The 6,354-nt window shown below is 27.8% G+C and overlaps 1 protein-coding gene across 1 annotated transcript in view; it reads left to right on the top strand.

Annotated features, from left to right (window-relative positions):
* Nucleotides 1-4,364, top strand: part of LOC107476450 (serine carboxypeptidase-like 51) — a gene marked incomplete in the record, with an annotated part of 5,151 nt that extends 787 nt beyond the window's left edge. The window contains 9 exon segments of the mRNA XM_016096266.3: nt 11-295; nt 408-475; nt 1,099-1,204; nt 1,291-1,517; nt 2,071-2,140; nt 2,213-2,263; nt 2,383-2,435; nt 2,560-2,692; nt 3,951-4,364. Of these exon segments, the coding sequence (XP_015951752.1) occupies nt 11-295; nt 408-475; nt 1,099-1,204; nt 1,291-1,517; nt 2,071-2,140; nt 2,213-2,263; nt 2,383-2,435; nt 2,560-2,692; nt 3,951-4,019 (1,062 nt within the window).
* Nucleotides 4,365-6,354: the final 1,990 nt, after the last annotated feature.

Raw genomic sequence — 6,354 nt, 5'->3', positions numbered from 1 at the left:
TTTGATATAGGATAATCCAGTTGGAACAGGGTACAGTTTTGTGGAGGATAAGAGTTTGTTTGTGAAAACAGATGATGAAGCAGCCACAGATTTAACAACATTGTTAATTGAGTTATTTAACAAAAATGAGAGCCTCAAAAAGAGCCCTCTTTACATTGTGGCAGAATCATATGGTGGCAAATTTGCTGTGACGCTTGGATTATCCGCCACTAAAGCAATTCAAGAAAAAAGACTCAACCTCACACTTGGAGGTGTGGCATTAGGTGATAGTTGGATCTCCCCAGAAGATTTTGTGGTATGAAATAATCAAATCAAATCAAATAGAATAATTATAGTTTCATCATCCATGTGTTTTTTTTTTTTTTTTGGTTGAAGTTAACTACTTCATTCACATTCATATATTGTAGTTCTCATGGGGCCCTCTGCTTAAAGACCTTTCACGCCTTGATGACAATGGACTACAAAAATCTAACAGGTAAATTCAAATTCAATCTCCTATTTTTCTTCCCATATACCCATTTTCTGATAAAAAGGTTTTTATTTCTTTATTTTTTTGCTTGTAGTTATAAATTTTTAATCGAAATTAAATATTTATAGGGTTTCTAGATAACAAATGAAAAAATAACTATTTTTTGTTGAGATATTTCGATATTTTTCCGTAATAAAAATACTATATACGCAATAAAATTTAACTATTAAATAAATTACTATATATTTATGTATAAATATATTTTTTATATATTTTAATATGTATTTTATATTTAAACATACAATAACTTTTTTTTTGAGACATTTCGATTTTTTTCCGCAATAAAAAATACATAATGTTTAATAAAAATATTTTTTGTTGAGACATTTCGATTTTTTTACTATATATTAATTTTTTTTGGTGACTTTACAACATATATTATTTTATATATTTTAATACGTATTTTATATATTTAAACATATTTTATATCAGTAATTAATTTGATGATTTATTTTAATTAAAAACTCAGGTATTTCAGAAAAAAGATATTAGGAATGTAGCTATATTTTATTTATGGCGTATTGTTGTATATACATTAATGTTTGGATGAAAATATGAAACGAAATCAGTGTGGCTGAGAAGATCAAGCAACAACTTGAGGAGGGTAAATTTGTTGATGCAACCAACTCATGGAGTGAACTTGAGTCTATTATTAGCCAAAACAGTAACAGCGTGGTACCTACAATAATATAATATTAAAATTCATTATCACCTTCTAGAAAAATTAATTTCATTTAATTAATAAATTAAGCGTACGGCAGGATTTTTACAATTTCCTAGTGGATGCTGGAAGTGATTCAGTAGCGTTATCGTCAGCAATGGAGTTGGGGTTATTTAGGGAATTTTCTATGAAGAGATACTCAAAATATCTGACTTCAATAAGGCTGAGTTCTTCGTCATCTTCATCTCCCGGTGGTGGCAATGATCTTGACACTTTACTTAATGGCGTCATCAAGAAGAAATTGAAGATCATCCCTCAAAACGTTTCGTAAGTGCAATTATTTCTATAAATATATATATTTGTATGAAGATAGTAATTTAGATGTTAAATTGTTTATTTAATTATGTTAAAATATTATCAAATTTCTTATTATAAATCTAAATATCATAGTTTTGTTTTTGGTGTCAAAATATCATAGTTTTGTTGACATAAAAAAGAAATGTTTACATGCATTTTCGTTAAATATAATAAATGTAAGATAAATAATAATAGTTAATAAATGTTACTTTTTTATTGTTAGTTATAAGCATATTCACTTAAATAAATAGAATTAGAATATATATAAAGAGTTATTGAAAGAAAGATGTTTAAAACGTTTTTTTAAATATTTTTTAATAATTAAAATTTAATATATATAATCGATTAAATCGTATTATTTTTGTCAAAATTAGGCCAAATAAATTAATTTGATCTAAAAAAAAAAGTAATGTTAAAATAATAGGAATAGAAGGACTTCAAAAAGAAAAAGAAAAGAAAAGCTTATGCACAGTTCCATTTTATTGGAAGGGTTTGATGACACAGATACTGTGGTGACTGACAGGTGGGGAGGACAGTCTGATGGTGTTTTCACCAATCTTGAATCCGATTTCATGAAGCCAAGAATTAATGAGGTCAGCAATTAATTACTATAATTATAATTATATAAATGTCAAACCAACTAAATTTTTTTTTAACATTTTTAGGTTGACCAACTTCTGGCTAAAGGGGTCAATGTGACCATCTACAATGGACAGGTAATACTTCTTTTAATTTCCACAACACTTCATTCTTGCTAATTAAAAATCTTGAGTTCTAGATTTTGGAACAGGAATTAGATGACTATTATTTTGCTTTAATTGTGATTATGTTATAGGTTGATCTGATTTGTGCCACCAAGGGGACCGAAGCTTGGGTTAGGAAACTCAAGTATGCATCTATTATAATTTATATCCCTCTTAATTTATACCTTCTTAAGATTAGTGTAAAAAAAAAATAAATAATGCTTATTCATTATTTTATTGTATGGTTTATATTTGTTACTTATATATAGGTGGGAAGGGCTTCAAAATTTCTTGTATAAAGAGAGAACACCACTCTACTGTGGAAGTGACAAAACAACCAAAGGATTTGTTAAGTCATACAAAAACCTACACTTCTATTGGATCCTTGGAGCTGGCCATTTTGTAAGTCAACATCTAACACCTATCTTATATTAATTTGGCAATATTAATTGCTTTTTGATATTCTAAAATTTATAGTGTAACTTGCCGTGTGCTTCATCCCTCCCCGTTATCTATTAATATAACCAGAACCAAATGTTTTTTTTTTAATTGTATCATATATTTAATTTTTTTAATTTGTATTATGTGATGTGAATAAATTATGAATATTTATGAACCTTTTGTTTAAGAGTTTTTGCATTTACAAGATTATTACTCATTATTCTTTCTAGTTTCTACTTGGATTCTTTCGTATGAAGCCACTAAAGAGAATAAAACCCAATAATTAGTGGGAATCATTTTAGAATTGCATTTTTCAAGACAATAAAATTAAGGTGGAAACTCAGGTGCAGTCGACTTAATGTGAAGTTAATAGGTGAGAACCGTTAAATGATTTGACTTATTTGACTAAATTTTCATTTTACGACTCTCAACTATCAATTTCACGTGAAGTCGACTGCACACGAGTTTTCACCTAAAATTAAATGGCATATTACAAGATCCGATGAATTCTCATGTGTATGACAACTAGCATATTGGAGTTTATCTATTCCTCATGTGATATATAGAACAAAAATGAGTGTCTTGTTAAAATTTAAAATAAGTAATTTAAGATCACTTTCTGGTTTTTCTTTATCCGAAAAAAAAAAAAAGAATCATCCTTTGAATCTTGATGTGGGTCTTAGTGGAAGGTACTGAAAATAACATAAGAAATGATGAAAGGCATGAAATTACAAATGAATCAGATTCATTTATATATGATGGCGTAATGATACTGGAGTGACAAATATATCCAAGAGAAAAATGTACGAAAATAGAATGATATGTAGTGGATCGTAATATTCGTCATCCACTTGCCTACTTAAAGAAGAAATATAGGAAATTATTTTTTAATTAGTTAATTTTTTATTGTAAAGTTTTTTTTAGAGAATTTAGAATTTAAGATAAAAAATTATTTCAAAAAATTAAGTGAAAGAAGTTGGCTCCATAATTCAACTCTATTTAAATATATGTTTACTGAGACTTGCATTTTATTAAGATACACAATTTTACAAATATTTAATATTTTAAGAATAGTAGGGTGCAACTCCATGTGTAAGAGCATATTTGGGAAGCCTACAAAACATTTTATATTTTAAATATTTATTTTAATTAAAGAAATTTAAATATTTAAACTATTTATATTGACACTCTTAATTAACTTGTTTGCTTACTGGTGTAGGTGCCCACTGATCAGCCATGCGTGGCACTAGACATGGTGAGTGCAATTACACAGTCACCAGCAGCATGAAGTTAACCATAGAAGAAAAAAGAAAATAATTAAATAAGAGTATAATTATTATTTGTACAATAATAAAGCGTACAAGAAAAAAGAAAGAAAATGTTGATGATGAAGCAAGAAAGGAAGAGCCAATGCAACAATCAAACTAGAACAGAACAAAACAGAGCAGAGAATAGCAATGACCAGATGAATGGAAGAGCTATATATATAGGGATGCTATTTATTGATTTTTCAATTACAATGTCATTCTTTCTCTTTTCCTTCAAAGTTTTGGACATTCATGTCTTTGTTTTCTGATTATGAATGATCAATGAGAAATATAATTCTTTTGGTTGGCTCTTGATAAAAACAAAACATGTTATTTATATTTATTTTCAGACACACTACTGACATGCAGCCATTATTGTTCAAACATTTATGGATTTCTACTTTATTCTGTTCATGAAGTTAGATATTTATAACGCGAGAAAGATTCCTTACATAACATGAAATTACTAACAAATTCACATGAAAACAACTGCATATCGTCAATAAGAACTTCACATGAAAACAACTGCATATCGTCAATATTAACCAACTCTAGTGCCTATCACACACTTAAATTAACTTCGTTTTTGAAGTGAGGCTGAATTAAAGGTCATTTAGCCCCACTTCAAAATTGTGGTTAAACTAATTTACATAATAACCAAGGTGTATTGTCCCTTGTTGATTAAAGATTCCAGTTTTAACCGTTTGAACTACCCAAAAGAAAAAGAGAAAAAAAAAGTCGTTTGAACTGTTTGAAGCTTTTACTTCACTTTTATAGACTTAACACGTTGTAGGGCATTGATAAAATCCTGAAAGGAGAAAAGGAAGAGCAATTGCTTGCTTTGGAATTTAAATAGGAATTAACATCTTTTTTTAAGAACTTCATTGTTGCTTTCTAAGATTTGATTACCGATCGATATGGTTTTCAATGTATAATGACAAAAGGTACCATGTTTGCGACAACTTGTTTGGTGCTGAGAGCCAAAACATAGAAAAATAAAAAAGCGAGGGTCACTTGAAGCTTCGGCTTTTAAAAGTAATTTAGAGATGGAAATATGTTGTAAGAACGGGTTTTATGAGCTGAATGGTTAATATAACTACAGATTAAAGCCATGTTCAAGTTCAACCATATATGGTATTCAAATTCGCTATTATAACATTGAACTCAAAAGCTCACCTGTTATAGGCACAAAAAGTAATTAGAACATTTTTCAGACAGAAAGTTGAAGGTATATAATAAAAACAATTAAGCAGTCTAAAAATGCGATAAAAAAATTATAGCGGTATAAAAATGTTATACAGGTATGTAACCTGCCAAAAGTTTAAAGCTTAATGTTGATGGCATGATAGCTAAACCATGTGATTAAAAGATTCACTAGCCATATGATGAACATGAAGTCATGATTAGCCTTAGCACCAGTCACATGGTATAACAAATTATTTTGATTTTTGTGCTTTTTCATTTAAATCCACAAATGCACTTTTGTTAACAAATTATCATAGGATCGGTGCGTTATCTTTAGCAATTAATTAACCTGGGATAATCTTATATTTTATTGTTTACTATTTTTAAATCTAAAGTGCTGGTTACTAGTTAGGATGTGCCAGATCCCTCACGTATAAGAGCTGGAAGCTGAGAAGCCAACAAGTCTCAGTTACAGTTGACGACAACATTACTATTTTGATTTAACAAAAATGCTATTTTCATACTAAAATTAACTATTAAAATCAAATATTAATATATATTTTATATTCTAATATTATATTATTCTATCTTAGTAACTAATTTTTAATATATATTTATCATAGTTATTTATTGAATATATTTTATTAAATCAATGGCATGAGACTTTCCATTTAGATATGTACCGCCCCAATTATGTGACATGATGCTTATATTTGTAAACAATTTTAACGAGAAAGAAATAACCAAGAGATTGTGGTCAACCAGGTTGCTCGTAAATTCAATATGGGAGATTTTAAATCATGTCTTTATCAACGTGGCTTGATAATATCTAAAGTACTGGTATCAAGTAATATATTTGTATGGTTATAGATATAAGAGAATGAATACAAAATAATGAAGCTATAAAACTCTAATATATTTGTATGGTTATAGATATAAGAGAATGAATACAAAATAATAAAGCTATAAAACTCTAACGAAAACAGATGCAATAATATAAAGTCATGATTAAATATATTTATTAAGAAATATTTCACGTACTAATTTTTTTGTCAATTAAATTCAATCAAATTAAACAATAAAATATAATTAAATGGATGAATAACAGTGATAAAATATTTTTTTTAATAT

The sequence above is a fragment of the Arachis duranensis genome, chromosome 3 (assembly GCF_000817695.3).
Source record: "Arachis duranensis cultivar V14167 chromosome 3, aradu.V14167.gnm2.J7QH, whole genome shotgun sequence".
NCBI lineage: Eukaryota > Viridiplantae > Streptophyta > Magnoliopsida > Fabales > Fabaceae > Arachis > Arachis duranensis.
The sequence above is the reverse complement of the archived record's forward strand: the minus strand, read 5'-3'. Positions and strand labels throughout refer to the sequence as shown.